At 45.8% G+C, this 22626-nt stretch overlaps 1 protein-coding gene across 9 annotated transcripts in view; it reads left to right on the top strand.

Moving 5' to 3' along the window:
• Nucleotides 1–437: 437 nt before the first annotated feature.
• Nucleotides 438–22626, top strand: part of LOC140397579 (bromo adjacent homology domain-containing 1 protein-like) — a 92931-nt gene continuing 70742 nt past the window's right edge. For 2 of the 9 annotated variants that reach the window (XM_072486168.1, XM_072486169.1), the window contains exon 1: nucleotides 3045–3424. Coding sequence is in view for 2 of the 9 variants with exons in the window: in XM_072486169.1 (XP_072342270.1) it covers nucleotides 3420–3424 (5 nt within the window). In the remaining 7 variants the exon portion in view is untranslated. Of the gene's footprint in view, nucleotides 563–656; nucleotides 1152–2003; nucleotides 2148–2240; nucleotides 2308–3044; nucleotides 3425–9848; nucleotides 9926–22626 lie in introns of those variants that run through there. The other 7 variants (XM_072486171.1, XM_072486173.1, XM_072486175.1 and 4 more) reach the window with 7 other exon arrangements.

Below are 22626 nucleotides of genomic sequence, written 5' to 3' on the forward strand. Positions count from 1 at the left end.
AGTTGGAGGAAAGGAGTCTGGGAAACTGTAGGTTCTGAAGAGATAGGGAAGGGAGGGGTCACAGAGGGAGATGAACATGGGTGGTATAGGGAGGCTTGGTAATGAAGAGGACATAGGGTCAACTTCGAACAGTCAAGGCGGTGGAGTCTGGTTCAAGCTGAAAGGGAGTCCCCTTAAAACAGGGAATAGGAATCTAATGGAGTTTGAGGGAACGGGGGAATCCGTCAGTGTAGAGATTCAGTGGACAGTATTGTCTTAAAGGAGATACAATTTATCATGTGTACATAGGTATCTGATTTTGAATTGTCTTTTGGGAAAAGAGCCAGGAGAATCATGTGTCACTTTTATCACGGTGATGTCATGTACGAGTAACCTGATTATGTTACACGTGGTGCGCTCCAAACGAGATAAAAAATTTGCCAAACATTTGCCTCAGTTTTGTCGAGATTATCCACATGGTTCTATTATTTTGTTAAAAGAGACCGACGGTTCGCAAACTTTTAGCGCCAATGATGAGCAAGCGTTGACCACAGTGGCAACGGCTGCACACTGGATCGAGCAGGTGGAGACTGGTTTGTGTGTTTACTGCATGTTGAGGGGGAGGTGGGTGGAATTGGGACAAATCTGCTCTTGGCCCGTGTCCGGAGATGGCGCAGTAACGCTGGCACCAGGCGTAAGGGTGGCGTCTACTTGTGTTGGGGGAAAGGGGGAAAAGATGCTCTGTCAACAATCCAGATTTCTTCTTAGGTGGGCTGACTTCTTGTGGCGCAAGGGGGCTTAGTGCATTCTCGACGGCCAAACATCACTTTTTAATCTTACGGGTTTTTTTTTAGTGAATCTTCAGGTCGATGAGACAGACGAGAGAGACGAGGGGAACGTGTGTGCGTGATTTGCAGAATGTTACATTCCACCTCCCGGCGAAGTCACGTTCCCGGAAGCGGAGCAATGACATGTTTTCTTTCTCTGGGGTTGGGTGTTGGATCGCCAATTGAAGTCGTGCCGGACTCTTGGAGCTCTCAGGTCGGTGGATAGAGAGAGAAAGAGGCGTGGGTAGGGGAGGAAAGAAGGAGGAGGAGGGAGAGCGAAGAATGTGCTGGAAATTGAAGTGCGTGCCTCGCCGCGTCTCAGCTGCTTGCAAACTTCGACACAAGGTACAGTAGTGACCCGGGCTCCGCACACACTCCCACTGATGCACTTTCAGCTGATCGGTTCCTCCTTTCTCTCTCTCTCCCCCCTCCCAGCCGAGCCCAGCCCTCCTCCATTGCAAAATGCGAAACAAAAACAAACAACCAAAAAAAATGAAGTCCCGTCTCAAAACCCAACTCTCTCACTTTGTTGTTTTTTTCGAGTGCGGAGCAAGTTTGTGCAGAATACCAAATGCACAAGCGTGCGTCGTGTTTTTAGTCTTGTTTCTCCCCCCCCCCCCCCCCCCCCCCCCCAAAAAAAAAAACGTCCGCTCCCTGTTGACCAAGAGCAGGGAGGAGAAAAATATATTCTTTAGAACTCCCATGGTCGTTTCTTCGCTCCCTCCGCAAACAGGGGGGGGGGGGGGGGGGGCAATGGATCGATTATTTGCGATCGGGAAGTGATCCCACTCGCAATGTTCCTCTGACTTGATTTTGCATTTTTATCCCGGGGAAGGGAGTGGAACTGATGTATTTATTTTTGTATATGTGTGTGTTAAAGAGAGGAGGCAAAGGTTATCTTTGCTGTTCCAAGGCGGCCCAATCCCCCACGCTCTGGTCGTGTTGAGGGGGGGGGGGTGTACTTTCTGCATAGAGCCCCCCCCCACACACACTCCATCCCCTCCGTGTCCCCGCCTCCATCATTATTTATCCATTACCGCGGCCCATATGGCAACCGTTACTTTTACTTTTGTTATGCAAATGTAATTTATTTAAAAAAAAAATTCGCGCACGTAATATTACCCACCAGCAGAAAAAAGCCAACATGGCGCTGGTCTGAGGGGGGGTGGGGGGTGTGTGAAGAGAGAGAGAGAGAGAAAAGTTGCTGCTTTTGGGGGGTGGTGGTTGAAAGAGGAAAACAATAACAGGCGAAAGAGGAAATGTTTTGGTAGCCGGCCTGCCTGCCTCTCTGTCCCCGGTGGAGGGTTCTGATGTGTGGTCCGCCAGCAGCTCCAGCCGCAGGTAAATGTCAGCTTGTCAATCAGCGAACCCCGGGGGGGGGGGGGGGTAACTGGCGTGCGGCGCTGGGCTGCACCCCCCACCACCACCCCGGGGGGGGGGATCGGCGCGCGGCGATGGTCGCCAACATCGGATGCAGCAGACCGGCCAGAGAAAGGAAAAGGTGATGGATGCATACATGGATGGGTTTGCAGGCAGGCTCCGGTTGCACGGGGTGCAATGCAACGAGTCGGGCCGGGTCGCAGCTTTTCGAAGTTGTTTTATTTGAAAGGGGAAGGGTGCAATTTTGAATTTAAAAATAAAAGGGCGATGGATGATTAGGCGCGGGGAGTGTGTGCGCGTGTGGGGGTAGTGATTGACGGGCCACGGCCGGGCGCGCGCCGTGTCAGTTGGACCCCGTCCGCGAGCCCCCTCGTCGGGGTTTGAACCCCCCCCCCCCCCCCCCCCCCGTGCTCCCAACCGCCGTCCGCCCGTGTGGCGCAGGCCGAGATTCCACCCTCGGAAGGCCGGCCCCACTGAGGGAGGAACGATCCGGCCCGTCCTCCCTGACAACCCCCCCCCGCCAGCCCTCCCGGGGTCGGGCAGTGCAAAGGACAGGGACGGGGAAGCTCAACAGTCCACAGGCCTTCCTCACTCTCTCTCTCTACCTCTACCCGAGCCTCTTCTCTCTCTCTCTTCCCCCCCCCCCCCATCTCCCTCAGCCGAACCTGGAGATGGGTAAAGAGTGGAAGGAGGAAGTGAAAGTCGGGTGGGAGAGAAGAGATGTTGAGAGGGAGGAATAAGGTGTGAGGAGTACTCAGTAGGGAGGGACGGGGGGGGGGGGGGGGGTGGAGAAGAGGAGGAAACAACCGGGAGAGTGGAAAAGTGAAAGGTGTGGGGGATAAAAAGAGGAGAGGAAAGAAGTGAAAGAGAAAAATGTAAAAACCGACCGAGGGGAAAAAAGGAGACAAACGTGGGAGGAGGCGAGAAAGGCAAAGGGTGAAGAAAAAAAATGGGAAAGGAGAGGAAAATATAAAGAGATGGGGCTGCAAAGGGAAAGAGGGGGATGATGACAATAACCCAAGCGAGAAGGAAGGAAAATTAAATGGGGGACGGAGGACAGGCAGTCATGGTGGGGTAAGAAGAATAAAGATGGAAGGAGGGAGGTGAAAAGACAGCACAAAGGTGATGGGTAATGGGAAGAGCAAATTAGCGAGGGAAGAAAAAGATAAAGGGCGACACCAGAGCAGAGGCTGAAGGGGGAAATTGAGAGAATGGTCTCTGAGGGAAGAGGAAATGAGGTAAGTTGAGAGAATTGTAAAGAGGAAACCTGCATGATGGGGTAAAGGATGAGAGAAAAGCATGAGGGATGTGACATAAAGGAGAGAGAATAATGAACGTAAATAAGAGCAGGCGAAGACCATATAGCCCGTTGAGCCTGCTCTGCCATTCAGTATGGGCATGACTAATCTGTGGTCTCAACTCCATTCCCCCCCCCCCCCCCCCCCCGCGCCCCATATTGTTTGATTATCTGCAACACCAAAAATGTGTATCTCAGCCTTAAATATAATCAACGATGGAAGAAAATTACAAAGATTCACAACTGTTTTGAGTGAAGAAATGTCTCCTTCTCTCAGTCCTAAATGCTGCCCCCTTATCCTGAGACACTGTCTCCTTTTTCTAGATTATCCAGTCAGGGAAAATTAGTGATGAGTGAGAAGGAAGAGCAGGCAGAGAGGTGAATTACGAAAGAAGGGAGCAGATAAACTGAGGGAGAGAGGAATGGCAGAGTTGTATACTGAAGAGAAAAGGAGATCTAGAGCAGAAATGTAGGGTTAGGTGTTATAAAAGAGTGAGGAAAATAATATCAATTGAGTCGAAACAAGCAAGGGAAAAGAAAGTGAGCGGAGGTAGGAGTAATCGGGAGGGGAGAGGAAACAAAGGTTCAAGGATCATGGGGAGGATAGGAGGAAGTGAAGGATCAGGGAAGAGGAAGTGGAGAGAAGACGTGGGGGAATAAGGGAGGAAAAAGTTAAGGGCTGATGCTGGAAATGGATGAGAAGAAAATGGAAGATTGATGAAGGATAAAAGGGAAGAAGTGGAAGTTAAGGGCTATATGAAGAGCTTAGAGAATGAGGTAGCAAGTAGGAGGAAATGGAGTGTGAGGAAATGAAAATAAAGGAGAATGAGAGGAAGGGATGCAAAAAATGATTGTGAAAGGAATTAGTGAAGAGCAAATGAAGAGAAGGACAGAGGAGGAGTGAATAAAAAGGGGATAATCGAATCATACAAAAGAGAAATATGAACTGAGACACCAAGTGGGAAAGCATGTTTTTTTAAAATATAAATTTAGAGTAGACAATTATTTTTCTTTTCCAATTAAGGGGCAATTTAGCGTGGCCAAGCCACCTAACCAGCACATCTTTGGATTGTGGGGGTGAAACCCGCACAGACATGGGGAGAATGTGCAAACTCCAAACTTTAAATTGAGGGGAGATAGATATAAGACACATGTCAGAGGTAGGTTATTTACTCCGAGAGTAGTAAGGGCGTGGAATGCCCTGCCTGCAACAATAGTGGAATTGCCAACACTAAGGGCATTCAAATGGTCATTGGATAGACATATGGACGATAAGGGAATAGTGTAGATGGGCTTTAGAGTGGTTTCACAGGTCGGCGCAACATCGAGGGCTGAAGGGCCTGTACTGCGCTGTAATGTTCTATGTTCCACATGGACAGTGACCCAGGGCCAGGATTCGAACCCGGGTCCTCAGCGCCACAGTCCCAGTGCTAACCATTGTGCCACCTGCCGCTCTGGAAAATCATGTTAAGGGAAGTGCAGAGAAGAACTAATTATTCTGTCAAAGATCTGAGTTTGAGGAAAGATGGCACAATCCTGGGTTTCTCAGTCTGAAAAGCAGTCTGGATTTGGTCTTGCAGAAGTGTTTGGTAATTGTATGGAGCAGGAAAATCTGGAAAATTAAACTGGAGGAGAGGCAATAAACGAGAAAAGAATGGTGCTTAAGTGAAGGAGGTGGGGAGATGGGTTAAGAGAAATATTTTGAAAGATGTGAGGACATGTGAATGAGAATTTGGGAAGGGAGGGAATGGGTGACAGACATTGGGGGAAAGTGATGGGACAGTGGGGAAGAAGGCAGTCCATGATGAGGAAAGGAGAATCATGACCAGGTGTAGGAGGGCAGAGAAAAGGTGGGACAGAGCATGCAACGAATTGAGGGTAGGGTGAATAACATCTTTGTTTTCTCAGCAATGGATCCACAATGTGCTTAGGGCAGCACGGTAGCACAGTGGGTATCACTGTTGCTTCACAGCTCCAGGGTCCCAGGTTCGATTCCTGGCTTGAGTCACTGTCTGTGGAGTCTGCAAGTTCTCCCCGTGTCTGCATAGGTTTGCTCCGGTTTCCTTCCACAAGTCCTGAAAGACGTGCTGTTAGGCGCATTGGACATTCTGAATTATCCCTCTGTGTACCCGAACAGGTGCTGGAATGTGGCGACTAGGGGCTTTTCACAGTAACTTAATTGCAGTGTTAATGTCAGCTTATTTGTGACAATAAAGATTTTTTTTTTTCCTTAGTTTAATTAGATGAAGATGGAAGGTTGGGTGGAGGATAGAAGGAATTTATTTTTACTACTTCCAATGTACTCCTGACATGTTGTTTGAGGTGGTGGAACCATGTCTAGTGCTACCATGTGCTCATGCTTGTGGGTATTGGATCTGGTTATTATACCAGCAGATTAGGTAGGACATTGATCTGATGGGGTAAGGATGTTGAAAGCAGAAACTGGATAGTTGACTTGAGTGGCATGAGAATGCTGGGTTTGATATGGGCGGAGGCACAAATTACTCAGATGAAACATTTGAATGATGGAGATTTGTGCAATGGTGAGGTTGAAGACATGGCTATGTATTGGTTAGGAAGATTGAGGGTGAGAATTTATAAGGAAGTGGCTTTGGGAATGCAGGGTGCAGCTCATGAAGGTGAAACCACAGCTTATGAAAGGTTAAGTGAGGATAATATGGAGGTATTTCAACAAGAAAAGTTACGGAATGCTTTTGGATATTCCAACCCAGTGAGGACTATGACGTCTGTTAGGAGATGACGGTGGAATCCTTCCAATGAAAAGATAATGGAGAAGTTGGTGTGAAGCTAAGATGGGAAGCTAAGAATGAGGAAACAGGTGGAGTAGGAGAAATGTGAGAGTATAAGCAGGAATGGTGTATACAAGGGGGGTTGTGTGATATTTAAAGTAGTTCAGGGTGATTCTAGGAGTATGAAGGGAGAAACTGATTTAGATGCATTCGAGTTTCATAGTTTTATAGACGCTGCCTCATGGCGCCAAGGACCCGTGTTCGATCCCGGCCCTGGGTCACTGTCCGTGTGGAGTTTGCACATTCTTCCCGTGTCTGTGGGTCTCGCCCACACCACCTAAAAATATGTTCAGGTTAGGTGGATTGGCCATGTTAAATTGACTCTTAATTGGAAAAAATAATTGGGTACTCTAAATTTATATTTTAAAAATGCTAGTTTTATAGATGCTGGATCTTCTGGAATGACAGTGAATTTGCCTTTGAGAGGAAAGCAACTGAAAGTTAGGTGTAAAGTAACTTTGGGGCAGATGGCAGAAAGACATGTGTCTCCTGTGTGCAAGGATGGAAGAGAGTTAACTGCATTTTATTGACAAATTGTAACCTGTCCACTACTTTGAGACTCATTTGTCCTCCTTGACCTGCATCTAGCTCTGGTACAGTTTGTACTTGATGTGTATGCTGTTGTACCAAAATAGGATTGTGGGGAGAAATGTGTTAAGGAGCTGTATTAACTATTTTACTTCATGTTAGCACTTATGATAAGCTGTTTTGTGTGCACTGGGTACAGGCTACTTGAAATCCAGGCTAATTGGCACCAATACTGTGCAGTGGCAGCTAATGCGATTTGGAAAATGACTTTCGAAAGCCTTTTTGTGAGATGGCAAACACTTGGACCAAAAGATTTTTAAAAAAGCTGTCATGGAATATGTCCATTTTGTGTAAAGTGACTTCTTGCGCCTCATTGCTTTGGGCAAGCTATAAGCTTTTGGGTAGGATGAGATGTGATGCCATGCTGGCTCGGGAGGATCACAGCCCACCTACGCCTTGTCAATGTTGGGGCATTTTGATGTTCCTGATTCTGTGTGGGTTGTACTTTTGCCAGTGAATGTCCTGTTGATTGATTGCAAATTGTTTTTAAAAGTGGTTGGGGAATATTTTCAAAGGACTGTGGTGCAGGGGTGATAACATTTTGGCTTCAAAAGAGCAATGAAAAAGAACAACTCTGGACGAGAGGAACATTTCAAGGAGAGAACATGTATAATCATTTTGTGAGCTATATTTCACAATTTTGAGAGAATTGTTATTCTCACGCCAATGCTAAAACTTCTGTATATCTCTTTAGTTGATACCTCAATGGGGTTTCTAACATCAGCTACCACCACTACCTAAGTCACATATAGGTTTTTGACAGAGTGTTGTCACTTGTGCAAATCCTGGTAAGGTAGGGAATATCATAGACTACCTGATCCTGTCTTCACCGTAAGACAGCCACATGTGTACTTTAAGAGTGGGTCATTCTGCTTGAACCTGATCAGCAACAGGAATGTGAATAATTTTCCTCTTTCCCCCAACACTGTGGCACTGAAGCCATTTATATTGTTTCAACCTCCTTCCCTGATGGAACAAATAATAAGAATAATGTTTATTGTCACAAGTAGGCTTACATTAACATTGCAATGAAGTTACTGTGAAAAGCCCCTAGTCGCAAATACCTCAGCACAGACTTAGGAGTGAGATGGGGAGAGGAGAGTTCAGCACTGCGGATAGTGTCAAGTATACAGAGGATTGGAGAATAGCTAATAGTGTTCCATTGTTTAAGAAGGGTAGCAAGGATAATCCAGGTAATTACAGGCTGGTGAGCCTAAACAGGATTTACTCCCATTTGGAAATAACATGGTTTTGTGAAGGGGAGGTCGTGTCTCACTAACTTGATAGAGTTTTTTGAGGAAGTGCCGAAGATGATTGATGAGGGTAGGGCAGTGGATGCTATCTACATAGACTTCAGTAAGGCCTTTGACAAGGTCCCTCATGGCAGAAGGTGAAGTCACACGGGATCAGAGGTGAGCTGGCAAGATGGAAACAGAACTGGCTCAATCAAAGAATCGGAGGGTAGCAGTGGAAGGGTGCATTTCTGAATGGAAGGCTGTGACTAGTGGCGTTCCACAGGGATCAGTGCTGGGACCCTTGCTGTTTGTAATATATATAAATGATTTGGAGGAAAATGTAACTGGTTTGATTAGTAAATTTCCGGACGACACAAAGGTTGGTGGAATTGTAGATAACGATGAGGACCGTCCAGAGGATACAGCAGGATATAGATTGGTCGGAGACTTGGGTGGAGAGATGGCAGATGGGGTTTAATCCAGACAAATGTGAGGTAATGCATTTTGGAAGGCCTAATACAGATGGGAAATATACAGTAAATGGCAGAACCCTTAAAGTATTGATAGGCAGAGGGATCTGGGTGTACAGGTATACAAGTCACTGAAAGTGACAACGCAGGTGGCGAAGATGGTCAAGAAAGCAACGGCATGCTTGCCTTCATCGGCCGGGGCATTGAGTTTAAAAGTTGACAAGTCATGTTGCAGCTCCATGAAACCTTAGTTAGACCGCACTTGGAGTACAGTGTTTCTAGTTGCAACACTACCAGAAGGATTTGGAGGGGGTACAGACCAGATTTACCAGGGTGTTGCCTGGTATGGAGGGCATTAGCCATGAGGAGAAGTTGGAGAAACTTACTTTGTTCTCACTGGAATGATGCAGGCTGAGGGGGAACCTGATAGAAGTCTACAACATAATGAGGGACATGGGCAGAGTGGATAGTCAGAAGCCTTTTCCCAGGGTGGAAGAGTTAATTGGTAGGGGGCATAGGTTTATGGGGCAAGGTTGTAAGGATATGTACGAGGCAAGTCTTTTTACACAGAGGGTGGTGGAAGCATGTAACTCGCTGTTGGGGGAGGTAGTGGAAGCAGATACGATAGTGACTTTTAAGGGGTGCCTTGACCGGGGGAGGGGGGGAAAATAGGGATGCCTTGACAAATACATGAATAGGATGGGACTAGAGCAATATGGTCCCTGGAAGGATAGGGGTTTTTAGTTCAGACAGGCAGCATGGTTGGTGCAGGCTTGGAGAGCCAAAGGGCCTGTTCCTGTGCTGTAATTTTCTTTGTTCTTTGATATAGGTCTTTCACAAATAGGTTCAAATTTTAAAAGTTGATAATCAGGCCAAGATAAGAACTGGGGGGATAGAGGAAAGTTAAAAATAAATGAACAATTGAAGTACTGAGGAGGGTTGATTCGGGAAATGTGCTGCAACAACTTCAGTTGTCTTGATGGTGTGTGTGCGCGCGTGCGTGATTAATAGTGTAATCCTGTTTATATCATATGCATTGTCCACTTCTGATGTAACAGACCTATGCAGGTACAATGGGGACTGTAGTGGATATCTCGCTCTTGTATGTTCTTTGTGTCAATTTATGGACATTGTTCACCATCTGTTTCACTAATGTCCTTTAGGGAAGGAAATTTGTGTCCTGTTGCTAACTTTTGGTTGGCTCTTAAATGTTGCTCGTTGCGTCTTTACTTAATTTGCTCTGTTTCTATAATCTTTGCTCTAGAGTCGCCAGGTATCTTTATGATACCGTCACGAGGTTCAAGTTCAAGTACTGATCAATAACTCAATACACCAGTTAGTAAGTTTCAAATCAAAACACATTTATTATACACAGTCAATCACTACTCGTGCCTAAAACGCTACTTACTAGACTATCTCTTAACACTATAGGCCTATACTTAGCTTTGGACTGGCCCACCAGGTCAGGGGAACAAATGGCCTTTCGTTCGGGATCTGAATCTGCAGGCTTCAAAGCTGGTACGGACTAGTAGCTAGGAGCGCCTATCTTGTAGGGTGCGTTGACTGGAGACTTACTTGTTTGGTGCAGAAACTTAGGCAGTTCGCTGTCAAGGGTTGGTTCGATCTGCTGAGTGACCCTGCCAAGAAGGACAAATTGAACTTGGGGACTCTATTTTATAGTCCGCAGGGGCTTCACGCCCCTTTGGGCGGACCCCGTACCTGGTTCTAAGTGATTGGACTGCGTTCCGATCACTTGGATCGATTTCTCCAATACTGGAGCTGTTCCCTGATCGCTCGGTGTTCCCTAAGTGTCCGTTGGTCGTCTTTGTCTTGGCTCCTGCTGGCGCTGAGGAGTCTGGCTTGGCCTTGTTTATCTTAAATGTTTCAATTGTTCCTGGGGATCGCTCATTAATATGCAGATGGCTGTTGGTTTCAGTGCTGTCTGGGTTTCTGCAAGTTTTAATACGCAGGAAACTTTGCACCTGCTAGTTTTTCCTGGCTTGACTAAATTTCCCTGCAGTCTTTGCGGGTCACCATTTTAAAGTCGGGAAGTGGCCAACCCAGGTGGCTACAGTAATGTGGTTGACTCTTAACTGTCCCCTCAATGGCAATTAGGGATGGGCAATAGATGCTGCCCCAGCCTGCGACGCTCACATCCCATGAACAAATTTTTAAAAAGTATCTGTTGTCTCACATTAAAGTATGGATTGTGTGACAGGATTGTTGCTTTGTAATAACCCCCTGTGAAAAACATAGGGGATGTTTGCAGCATAGACTGGGTGATGATTTCGCTCTAAACAATTCTCAATACTGGGAGTCTGTATGATCAGTTAAAATCACTTTTGAGGGAGACTTGCAAATTACAATGTTCAAACAACAATTTAACAAGAGATTGCCTTGGGGCAAGTGCTTAACATTGCCTGTAATTAGCTTGTGTTAATCAGTTCTGATTTATAGTGAATGAAGGTGTTTGTACATGCTGCTGGGGGAGAAGAAGAAAGATGATCAAAAGGACATGGATTTTTGAAAATGTAGCCTAGTTCGTAAAGATGTGACATGGCATTTGTTAGAAATAGTGAACTGACTTATTGGGAAGGGGATTGAAAGCATGTCAAATAACAATATTGCATAAAAATTGCAACATGGATGCAGACCATATTGGTGTTCATCTTCACACAAACAGTGGTTCTAATCCTTTGACCACCCTGTGCTTATATTCTATATTTCCCTCTTAACCGCCTATTTTTACTTTTTAAATGTTGGTTGTATTCGCTCTGATCAATCATTAATTCGGGTTGTGTACTTCACAATTTCACAATCTATTTTTCTCCTTTGTTTTAAATCTCTGGAGAAGCTAGGGAGATTGCTCTTGGAGCATAGATTAAGGGATGATTTAACATGAGGTGCTCAGGATTATGGGGAACGTTTGATACGTGGATGGTGATGGACGTTTTCCATTGAAAGGATTGTTGGATTTCTTAAAAAAGAAACTTACAAGGCTGTGCCACAACTGAAGTGCAAATTTTCAACAGCAGTGCTTCAATTTTCATTTTTTATTTCCAAGCTATTTTCTTTCAGACAAGACATCAAACCAGTTCTGGTGGACATAAACATGGCACTGGTTGAAGGGGAATAGGGAATACGTGAAATCCTGACAATCATTTTGCCTTCAGCCAATGTCACACAAAAAACAATTGGTTAGCACCTCATTTGCTATTTGTGAGATATTGTAGTGTACAATTTGGCTGCTCTGTACCTACGTAATGATGATTATACTTCAACGGTAATTAATTAGCTGTGAAACGCTTTGGTACATCTTGAGTATGTGAGAAGGACCTATGCAAATTCACAAAGAAAGACCTGCGTCAGCACCTTTTGCTGGTTGTCTCAATTGCTTTATAGCCAATAAAACAGATTTTTGAAGTGTGAGCACTTTTGTAGTGAAGGAAATGCAGCAGCCAATTTGCACGCAGTAATATAACATTGATGAGATAATGTACTTTGGGATGTTTAGTGAGGATAAATATTGGCCAGAGCACTGGGGATAAATCCCCTGCTCTTTGAATTAGTGCCATGGGATCTTTTTACGTTCACCTGATGGGTCAGATGTACTATGGAGCACCTGTTTAACAGCTAATCGGAAAGGCAGCACCTCTGGCCGTGCAGCACTCGCTCAGTACTGCATTGAAGTGTCAACTGATAATTTTGTGCTCAAGTTCTGGAGTGGAACTTGAACGCAGAACCTTGTGACTCAGGTGAGTTGGCTACCAACTGGTAATGTTCAACACATTTAAGTTTGACAAGTTTGGTTTTCTTAGCTTTGATGGAAAAATATGCCACATCAGATGTGGCATGAAGCCAAATAAATGAGACCGGTTCCTGATTTTATCTCTGCTCAGTGTTGGCTAATTTCACCTAGCCTGAATGTGAAATTGGAATAGGAATGGTGGATGAACAAAATGGTTTGACTGCTGGAATGAGCTTGCCGAAGGGCAGAGGACAAGAATAGGATTCACTTTCGATGCAATAAACTCCGCAGTTGAATAGTCAGCTGGGAATGTATTATTTGGTCGAGAAATTTTGAATTATTATCCAATGGTTTGAATCTGAATAAAACAGTTTATTTGTTGAATTTGAATGCAGCATTTATGAATTGAGAAGGAGCGATACTATATTACTCAGTCTCTCAGCAAGAAAGACTATTTGAACAAGATGTTGCAGAGCTACTGGCACCTGTGGTTTACACCTTCAGAGAAGAGAGAAAAAAACCTGTTGACCTGAATACAGAGACACCAGTGTGTTCTCAGGTCACAGCTGATGTAATATTTACTATTTTATAAACTTTTAAAGACCTATGGTGTGCAGATATATTTGTTATTCTGAGAATGCATGGCACATCCTCTTCTGATTTAATCAGTAGTGACACAGCCACTCTCAGTAATTCTACCACCAGGCTTGCCTGACCTCTTGTCCAAATGCTGACATTCCCGTATTTCTATGCTGAAGAAGTGTCGGATCTTCCCTTGCTGGCAGTTTAAATTGGTTTTCCGAAACATGGTTTCAGTGTCTGGTTAATGCTGTGTGGATTTGATTGTCAGGCGGGCTGAGGAGATTTGCAAACTTGGCAAGTTGAGTTTCTTTAGAAGTGGTTTTTGCCTCGCGTTTCACTGTTAGTGCAGCACCACGCTACTGAGTCTGCAGAAATGTTGTATGCTTCACAGGAGAGCCTCTTGAGCTCGGTGCTAAAGGGGTGGGGTGTGTGTGTACAATGGTAAATTGTTAGGATCTTTGAGCTTTCTTCCCTGTTGCCTCAACAGCCACCTCTGGTTACAAAGAATAACGCTGAGGCCTAATTGAAGGTAAAAATCCTTTTAATGGCATGTGCTGATTTGAAATGCTTGGGTTTGCTCAGTCTTGTTGCAACTTTACAATGACTTCAGCAATTGCTAGCTGCTAACTCTAGCAGAAGCCTTGGAGACCTTCTCCTCATGCCACCTGGGGTTTATTTGCAGCATGCATACGTGGTATAACAAATTAACTGCACATTATCTAATGGATTGAGTGGAATAAACATCTGATATGTGTTGACTAATCTTTAAGAGAGCTACAAGAAGTCTCAATTGATCTGCTGCCAGTTAGTAAAGAAAGAACTTGCACTCTAAAGTACCTTTCACAACCTCAATGTCCAAAAGCGCTCATCTGCCAATGAAGTATAGTCCCTAGTATAATGTAGGAAACATGGAAATCCATGGGCAACACGGTGCCGCAGTGGTTAGCACTGCTGCCTACAGCGCTGAGGACCCAAGTTCTATCCTGGCCCTGGGTCACTGCACACGAGTTTGCACATTCTCCCTGGGTTTCACTCCCACAACCCAAAGATGTGCAGGCTAGGTGGATTGGCCATGTTAAATTGCCCCTTAATTGGAAAAAAATAATTGGGTACTCTAAATTTATTTTTTTAAAACATCGAAACCCGCTTAAACCCACAGCTTTTTGACTCAGGTGAAAATGGCACCAGCTGAACCACAATTGGCTTGTAGTTCTGAAACAGGAGAGAATTAAATAAATTGCCTAGCTAGGATATTCTACTCGCTTCCAAAAATCAAATGTTCTATTTGTTTTATGTAAGATTTTATTGAATCTAGCATTTTAAAAACTCATTATTTTATGAAAAGTGAGAAGTAGAGGTAAATGTCTCCATGGCCTGCTAGCTGAATAGTATAGGAGCTTGGCTGGAATCCATGTACCACCAAGGTTTGGCAGAGCTGAGGTCACAAAGTCTATGTAATGAGTTCTGTATCTCTGGCTGGCCTCTAAAATTTAAAGTAGACCCGGGGAGTTGTGTTGAAATTTGCGTGCTTGTATATCTGGTGGCGGGTTGGGAAAATTTCAGCACAAAAGCACCTTGGTATTGAGGCAAAGGATGGACCATTGGCAAGAGCTCAGCAATTTGAAGGGGAGATGATGGCATAGGGACTAATGTCATTGGATTAGTAATCCAGAGGCCCAGGATATGCTCCATGGGCATGGGTTCAAATCCCACTATGGCAGTTGGTGGAATTTAAACACTTCCTCTAAAGGCAGTGGAAGCAGAGTCTTTGAATATTTTTAAAGCAGAGATGGTGAACATGTATTTGGTGTAGGAGGGAATGTGGTGTTGAAGTTAAAATGAGATCACCCATGATCTTACTGAATGGCGGAGCAGCCTTGAAGAGGCGAGTGACCTGCCAATCCAAATGTTTGTATGAAGCACATTAGACAAAAGCACCTGGTTCCAATTTTCAGCTGAACATGGGTGATTTTCATTGGTTCATGGAGGAATGTTCTCCTTTATATTCCCGCGCCCCCTGCCCCAATATAGCTGTGTTCTCATCACCACTAGCTGTTAGCAGGATAAATGGATAACCTGTTTTGGCCTGCATCAACATTGCTTTGAGATTGGTAACTGGGAGTTGCCTAAGATGAGTTCAAGTTGACCATTTCCCTGTCTCAACAGCCCTGTTGTGATCAGGAACAAGGTGAAAGTACCATGACCATGAGCCAGGACCTGTTCCTGAGAGACTCACTGCACTGCCAGCCTCTGTGCTATGAACATGTCATTCTGAAGCAAAGGAGTGGACCGTTGATGTCAAATGCCAGATCTAAGTTTTAAACATATATTCAGTCCTTCAGCTGAAATTGTAACCATCAGTCTGTCTGCCTTCTTGGGCTATTGATGTAAGATCCCACAACACTACTTTGTAGAAGAGCAGGGAAGAACTTCCTGGGTTCCTGGTTGATATTTATCCATGAAATGACACCAGTAGAATAGAATACCCAATTCTTTTTTTTCCAATTAAGGGGTAATTTAGTGTGGCCAATCCACCTACCCTGCACATCTTTTGGGTTGTGGGGTGAGACCTACACAGACATAGAGAATGTGCAAACCCCACATGGACAGTGACTCAGGGCATGATCGAACCCGGGTCCTCGCTGCTGTGAGGCAGCAATGCTAACGACTGTGTCACCATGCTGCCCACCAGTAGCATAGATAATAACAGAAAATTCTGAATACCCAGTAGGCGAAGTAACAAATTTTATAATCTTTATTAGCGTCGCAAGTAGGCTTACATTAACATTGTAGTGAAGTGACTGTGAAAGTGCCTAGTCGCCACACTGCGGCCTGTGCGGGTACACAGAGAGAATTCAGAATGTCCAATTCATCTTAACAAGCAAGTTTAATTTAGAGGGAAATGCAGAGATAACCATTTAGGCGGATGATGTATTGTCAGAAATGTTGCTTTTGTGTAGAATAGATGTTTGATCATTAGCACATTGCTGTTTGCCAGACCTTGATGTGCACAAATTGGCTGCCACACTTTGTAAATTGCATCAGTGACTCCACCTATAGTACTCAATTGGATGTAAAGTGCTCTGGGACATCCTGATATCATGAAAGGCACTATATACATGCAAACCTTGTATCTGCTTTTGCATTTTCTTGCTCTCTCTTTCATCAGGGATTCAAAGGTCTTTGTTCTCTTTCTGGAACCCTGTCATGGGGTGAGTGCACTTGTGGTCCCTGTTACGTATGCATCACACAGGTAAATCTAGCCCTGCATTCTGCACTGGACGGTAGGCACAAATTAATTTTGGAATATTGAAACAATGCCAAATTTTTGGAGATATCCCACTTTAAAAAAAAAATCATATTTTATTTTTGTAAATTTAGAGTACCCAATTTTTTTTTTCCAATTAAGGGGCAATTTTTAGCATGGCCAATCCACCTAACCAGCACATCTTCGAGTTGTGGGGGTGAAACCAACGCAGATGGGGAGAATGTGCAAATTCAACACGGACAGTGACCCAGGGCCAGGATCCGAACCCGGATCCTCAGTGCCACAGTCCCAGTGCTAACTACTGCGCCACATGCTGCCTCCCCCGCAATATTGATTATTGATAATAAAGGAAGTCTGCAGTGGTTTATCAATCAGATGTTGACATTTGGTATACAATTAATAGAAAATCAATTCTGTACAGACTGATGCACATTTGATTTAAATTGTGAAAGCTGTCTGGATTCTGAATGGGTGTTTCCTAGTTTCTGTGTGGTCCACATATCTTGATAAGGTGGACAGGTCCTGGAGGCTGTGGGCTAGGTAAGCCACACTAGATACGACACCCCAGAGGCTGAGATCATGTGATGTGGAGTGAGCTCATGCAAATGCAGATCATCTCCATGAATGGAGAGTTTTGTCTTAGGTTGGACGGCACGGTGGCACAATGGTTAGCACTGCCTCACAGCGTCAGGTACCCAAGTTCAATTCCGGCCTTGGGTGACCGTCTTTGTGGAGTTTGCACTTTCTCTGTGTCTGCATGGATTTCCTCCGGGTGCTTCGATTCCTCCCACAGCCCAAAGATGTGCAGGTTAGGTGGATTGGCCATGCAAAATTGCCCCTTAGTGTCCAAAAGATTAGGGTGGGTTATGGGGTAGGGTAGTGGTGTGGGCCTAGGTAGGTTGCCCTTTACAAGGGGTGTTGCAGAATCAATGGGCCATATGGCCTCATGAGAAGGTCCTCACCCGTACTTCACTCCTGCAGGGACCCTGACTCGCGTGAGACAGACTATTCCCCACCAACTCTCTTATCGCTATGTCCCAGTGTGTGAGACCACTGTATACAGAGCCTGACACATGTGTCCTAGTTTATAAGATTACCTGCAGGTTTCCATTATAGGATGATGTGCTACAATTTCAGTAAAGCACAATCTGCAACGCTAGGTATATTATATGTTTGTTTTGTGTTTAATTCAATGATCAGGATAATCAGCAACAACAGTTTATATTTTTGAATGTAATAAAATATCCCAAGATGCTTCACAGGTTCATAACTAAAGCAGCATTTGATACCGACTGGGATATTAGGGTGGATGATCAAAACCTTGGGCGAAGAGGGTAGGTCTTAAGGAACATGTTAAAGGTTGGAAAAAAAAATGGAGGGGCTTAGACGGACTTGCGCCGCTAGTCTGTAGAAAGGCTGTTGACCAATATTACTCTCAGATTTTTCGACATTTTTCATGGGATGTCCTTGGCAAAGCATTAATTGCCCTCAAAATGGGTGTCTTGTGGAGCCATTTCAGAGGGCAGTTGAGTTAGTTGCATTGCTGTGGGTCTGGAGTCACACGTGCAGTAGACCAGACCAGGTGGATGGCAGATTTCCTTGCCTAAAGAAGATTAGTGAACCAGATGGATTTTTTACAAACATTAATAATCGTTTTCATGGTCACAATTGCTGAGACTAGCATGTTCCAGATATATTAATTTAATTTTAAATTCCACCAGCCTCCGTGGCCAGCTGCAGTCGTGGGACTTGAACTCATGTTCCCAGAGAGTTTAACCTGGACTTTTGGATTACCAGCCCAGTGACATTTCCACAAAACCAGCATCGCCCCACAGCTGAAGTACTGGAGGCTGCAGATCTGTAACTAGTGGGCATTTAATGTGATTAGTTGACAAGTATTGTAAAAGAGGATATTGCTCAACATGAAAGCATAGTTTCTGAAACATATATTTGTCAATATAGTAAAGGTGCCAAATTCTGAAGGGTCAGGGGGGAAAGAGCTTTTTGTCTGTTCTGGCTACTGCATTGTTTGGTTAAGTGACCTATCGTGTGGTTACCTGAGCTGCATGCTGAAGGCTCAGCAGCTTCTCTGGAATGGATTTTAAATACAGCATTACAAAATCTGAACTGAAACCGTGACAGTGCGCAGAGGTGAATTTGTGGGCTGCTGTGTGATGTGATTTGATATCTGTCGGGCTGACAGAGTAACTTGTATCAGCAAGCCAGCTCTGGTCAGCTGGTGATTTGGTGATATTTATTACTGTCACAATACTGCCCAGAATGTCCCGTTTGTTCTGGTTTGGAAAGCATTTCCTGCCTTGGCAAATGAATTTGGATGACTGAACAGCACAAAGCATTCAGCTAAACCTGTAAGGCTAGGGCAGCACGGTGGTGCAGTGGTTAGCACTGCTGCCTCACTACACCGAAGACCCGCGTTCGATCCTTGCCCTGGGTCACTGTCCGTGCTGAGTTTGCACATTCTGTGTCTGCGTGGGTCTCACCCTCACACCCTAAAGAGATGTGCAGGGTAGGTGGATTGGCCACGCTAAATTCCCCCTTGATTGGGAAAAAAATTGGGTATTCTAAATTTTAAAAAAATAATAAAAAACTCAACCTGTTTTCAACTCAACTCAACTCAAGCTTGATATGTTATAAAATGCCACAATGGTTTATGCACTTCTTAAAGTGTGGGCGAAGATTTCATATAAAAATCTTAATAGTTTGTCCCAATGAAAGAGAATCTTGGAATGAAAGAAATTCTGCTTTTAATGAATTTGGAGCAATCCAAAAGCATTTCTAATTAGTCACATAGTCACTGTTGTAATTTAGGAAACTGTCCATTGCCAGATCATTTGTTGTGTATTCACTAAAGAGTAAATATTGATCAAGACATTGGGAAGAACTCTACTGCTGCTGTTTGCAATAGTGACTTGTGCTGATCTGTGCCTGCGAGGACAGACTGGGCCCCAGTTTAATGTGTCATCCAGAAGATGGCACCTCCGACTTGTTATGGGAGCTAAACCAAAAGTAAACTAGGCATTCAATTCTTGTTTCTGACCTGGAAGCTAGCTTTTTTGACCTCGAGCTGCGGTTACCAGGATTCCCCAAGACGTGCTTGAGCAGTGGCCTTGAAACAGGTCACGTTAAGCAACTCCAATGTTTTTAACTATTCTCCACACTCCAAGGCATCTTGTGAGAAAATACCAAGAAATACCAGCGGCTAACTAGTAATAAGCTCGAACAGTTATTGGGCGAGATAGTTGAGGTGGACAAGGAGTATTCAAGGACCCCCACCGCGGATGGATTGGCGAGAAGGAAAAAGTTACAGGGACAATTCGATAGGTTGATGATGAAGGGGAGGGTGGTGAGGCAGCTGCGCAGGGCGAGGGGGTTGCAGTATGAGTATGGAGAGAAGGCAAGTCATCGTTTACGGAGCTGGCTGCATCCAGGGAAATTTTGAGGGTACAGACAGGGACGGGGGAGGTGGTGTCAGTGCTCAGGAAGATGAATGAGGCGTTTAGGGAATACAGGGTGGACCGGGAGAGGGGTGGGGGGGGGGTCGACGAAGAGGGGGATATGGGGTGGTTCTTAGATGGGTTGGAGTTTCCCCGCCTGGAGGAAGAAAAGAGGCAGGCGCCAAAGGAGCCTTTCAGGCTGAGGGAGGTAAAGGAAAACATAAGGGTGATGAAGTCCGTAAAGGCTCCGGGAGCCAGATGGTTACCCGGCGGAATTTTAAAAGGTGTTTGCGGTGAAATTGACACCGCATCTGTTGGGGGCGTTCAGTGAGGTGCTGGAGAAGGAGCTGCCGGAGACGATGACACGGGTGACGATTACGCTTATACCAAAGAAGGGGAAGGAGCCATTAGTATGTAGGTCATACAGGCACATATCACTGTTAAACACAAATGCAAATGTACTGGCCAAGCTGGTGGTGGGGGTAATGGAAGAATGTGTCCCGGGGTGGTTGCGGAGGACCAAACGGGCTTTGTAAAGGGCAGGCAACTCTTGAAAAGTACAAGGCGATTCTTGAAGGTGATTATGACCCCGTCGAGAGGACGCGTACTGGAGGTGGTGGTGTCCATGGACGCGGAGAAAACATTTGATCGGGTGGCATGGCAGTACCTGGGAAGGTTTGGGTTCGGGCCGAAGTTTGTGTCATTGGTGACCTGTTTATGTGGCCCTGGTGGCGAGCATACGGACCAATGAGATTAATTCAAAGTTTCAGGTCGCCACTGCTATTCGTGCTAACGATAGAGCCCTTCTGGGGTCAGTAGAGTGACATGGGATTAGGAGGGGGCCCAGCGAGCACCGGGTGTCACTATACGCAGACGACCTGATATTGTATGTGTCCGACTTGCTGAAGAGTATGGGGAGGTTTATGGGCTTATTAGAGAGGTTTGGGGCTTTCTCAGGTTATAAGCTGAATGTGGCGAGAAGTGAGTGTTCCCGGTGAACGAGTTGGGTCGGAGAGCCAGCTTTGGTGGAGGGGGCTACCATTCAAGGTAGCCAGGAATAGGTTCAGGTATTTGGAGATCTAGGTGACGGTGCTGGAACTGAACAAAATTGGTGGAGGGTTTTAAGAGGTGGGATACGTTGCATCTGACTCTGGCAGGGGCGGCCCAAGTGGTGAAAATGAATGTCCTGCCAAGGTTCTTATTCATATTCCAGACACTTCCGATTTTTGTACCAAAGGCCTTTGTTCGGAAGTTGGATACTGTTATTTCAGAGTTCGTGTGGGTGGGGAGGGTACTAAAGCTAAAGAGGATCCTGTTGCAGAGGCAAAGGCAGAAGGGGAGCTTGCTGCATTATTATTGTGTGGCGGTGGTGGGAGGGAGAGGGGGCAGAATGGGTTAGGACCGAGGAAGAGTCCTGTCGAGGGTCCAGCCTGAAGGCTATGGTGACGGCGGCGCTATCGCTGGCACCAAGGAAATATGCGGAGAGCCTGGTTGTACAGTCCACGATTAAGGTGTGGAACCAGCTGAGGAGGCGTTTTTGGATAGAGGGGATGTCGGTGTTAACATTGGGATGTGAGAACCACGGGTTTGAGCCGGGGGGCGGATGGTATGTGTAGGAAGTGGAGAGAGGTGGGGTTGGTGAGGGCGAGGGATTTGTACCAAGAAGAAAGGTTCACGAGCATAGAGGAGCTTGGGGAAGGGGTAAAGCTACCAAGGGAAAGCAAATTTAGATATTTACAAGTAAGGGACTTTGCACAGAAGGTGTGGAAAGGGTTCCCCCAAGCTGCTGACGCATGCCCTATTTGAAGGGTTGCTGCTTCCGCATGTGGAAGGGTAGGGTAGGATTGGGGACATTTATGGACGGTTGGGAGAGCAGGGGTGTGTGCAGGTGGTGAGGATCAAGGAGAAGTGGGAGGAGGAGTTGGGAGGGGAGATAGATTGGGGGGTGTGGAGTGAGGCCTTACGCAGGGTGAATTCGACCTCCTAGTGTGAGGATGAGCCTGATGCAGTTTAAGGTGGTACACGGGGTGCTTATGACATGGGCGAGGATGAGTGAGTGGGTTCTATCGGGGTAGCAGATGAGTGTGAGAGGTGTGGGCAGGGGCCAGCGAATCACGCGCACATGTTTTGTGGGTGTGAGAAGCGGGAGTGTTCGGGACGTTAACAAAGATTATGGGAGAGGGGGTTGGGCCGGACCCTATGGTGGCGATCTTCGGGATATCGGAGAAGCCGGAGCTGATGGAGGGGAGGAAGGCCGATGACATGGCCTTCTCTGATTGCCTCGCGGAGAATTTTATTGGAATGGTGGTCGGCAACGCCTGGCTAAGGGACCTTCCTCCAGTTGGAATATGAACTGAGGGGCTCGGCGGAGGGCTTCCAGAAAAGGTGGGGACTGTCCGTGGCTGGTTCGAGGTGGAGTTTGTCACCGCGGGGGCTGGGGGGACCCTGCGCAGACTGTAAAATTGAGTTGGGGTGTATGTTGCCCGGATTAATTATATTTGGAATAAAATACATTAAAAAATAACAAGTAAGAAGCTACATTGTAAGCTCAGCAGAGACACTGGGTACAGAAAAGGCCTTGGGCTGGATTTACCGACCCTGCATCCGCTGACTGCACCCCTCGTTGACTGGAAATCCGTGTGTCAGCATGAGAACCAGAATATCCCACTGGAGTGAACCTCCGGTAGATTCCGCCCCCTATGTCTATTAAGAAATTGGGCAGACAAACAACCAAACAGATCTGACAATGGGAAATGTCATACGAGGAGCAGTTAAGGACTCTGGGACTGTACTCAATGGGGTTTAGAAGGATGAGGGGGGATCTCATTGAAATTTACGGACTACTGAGAGGCCTAGATAGAGTGAATGTGGAGAGGATGTTTCCACGAGGAGGAGAAACCAGAACCTAAGGGCACAGCCTCAGATTGAAGGGACTATTCTTTAAAACTGAGATGAGGAATTTCTTCAGCCAGAGGGTGGTGAATCTG

The sequence above is a fragment of the Scyliorhinus torazame genome, chromosome 2 (assembly GCF_047496885.1).
Source record: "Scyliorhinus torazame isolate Kashiwa2021f chromosome 2, sScyTor2.1, whole genome shotgun sequence".
Lineage (NCBI taxonomy): Eukaryota > Metazoa > Chordata > Chondrichthyes > Carcharhiniformes > Scyliorhinidae > Scyliorhinus > Scyliorhinus torazame.